We start from the raw sequence: 701 nt of genomic DNA, 5'->3' as shown, positions 1-701 counted from the left end.
CGGGAAGAGGATGTAGTCATAGCGTTTGTGCGTGTGGGTCGTTATAGTAGCGAACAAGAGAGGAGAGGTGCCAATATATATGTACATATGTACATACAAAGGTGCTTGAACATAGATGGATAATTGTTGAAGCAGATACAGGCGGACACAGGTAGAAATTCGAGGGGTAGTAGTAGTAATAGCCGTGTATGTATCACCATGATCGCCATCTGTCAGCGAGAAAGATGATAGTCTTTTGGCCAACTCTCCTACCGTTGAAAAACTGTGACGTAACCTGTCATTGAGTATTGCCTTTACCATCCTACAAGGAAACAGCTTGTCCCTACCATACAGAAACCCTCAAATCGGCCGCCTGTTACAGGCGTCGAAAGATCTTTTTTTGCTCGACATGGCAAGGTCATTAAGTTATGAATTCAGTCTCCAAGCTTAACTGAGAGCTGCAACAGGTGTTACCTGAACGAATAAAATGACAAAAAAGAACAGCGAAGTACAAACTCCTTCGCGACGGACCTCTACCTCTCTGGTCGAAGCTGATGAATGTGTGGAGTCAGCAACGAAGGGCGTATAAGAAAGAAGAGGCGGAAGGAGTATAGAGTCGCGCAGTCTGTCGCGCCTTACCAGAAAGAGACCGTCATTGTCGTCAACGGATCTTTCAAGCTCGCACTCTTGACACGTTCTGAAGAAAATGCAAATTCGTCTAC

General features: G+C 45.4%; 1 protein-coding gene across 1 annotated transcript; it reads right to left on the bottom strand.

The window, feature by feature from the left end:
• Window positions 1–690, bottom strand: CSUI_008529 (uncharacterized protein; the record flags this gene model as incomplete). The annotated part of the gene is made up of 1 exon (XM_068068658.1): window positions 1–690. A coding segment is annotated over exon 1 (300 nt), but the record flags the coding sequence as incomplete, so codon positions are not given.
• Window positions 691–701: the final 11 nt, after the last annotated feature.

This window comes from Cystoisospora suis (assembly GCF_002600585.1).
Source record: "Cystoisospora suis strain Wien I chromosome Unknown contig_4795, whole genome shotgun sequence".
Lineage (NCBI taxonomy): Eukaryota > Apicomplexa > Conoidasida > Eucoccidiorida > Sarcocystidae > Cystoisospora > Cystoisospora suis.
This window is presented reverse-complemented; position numbering and strand designations above follow the sequence as displayed.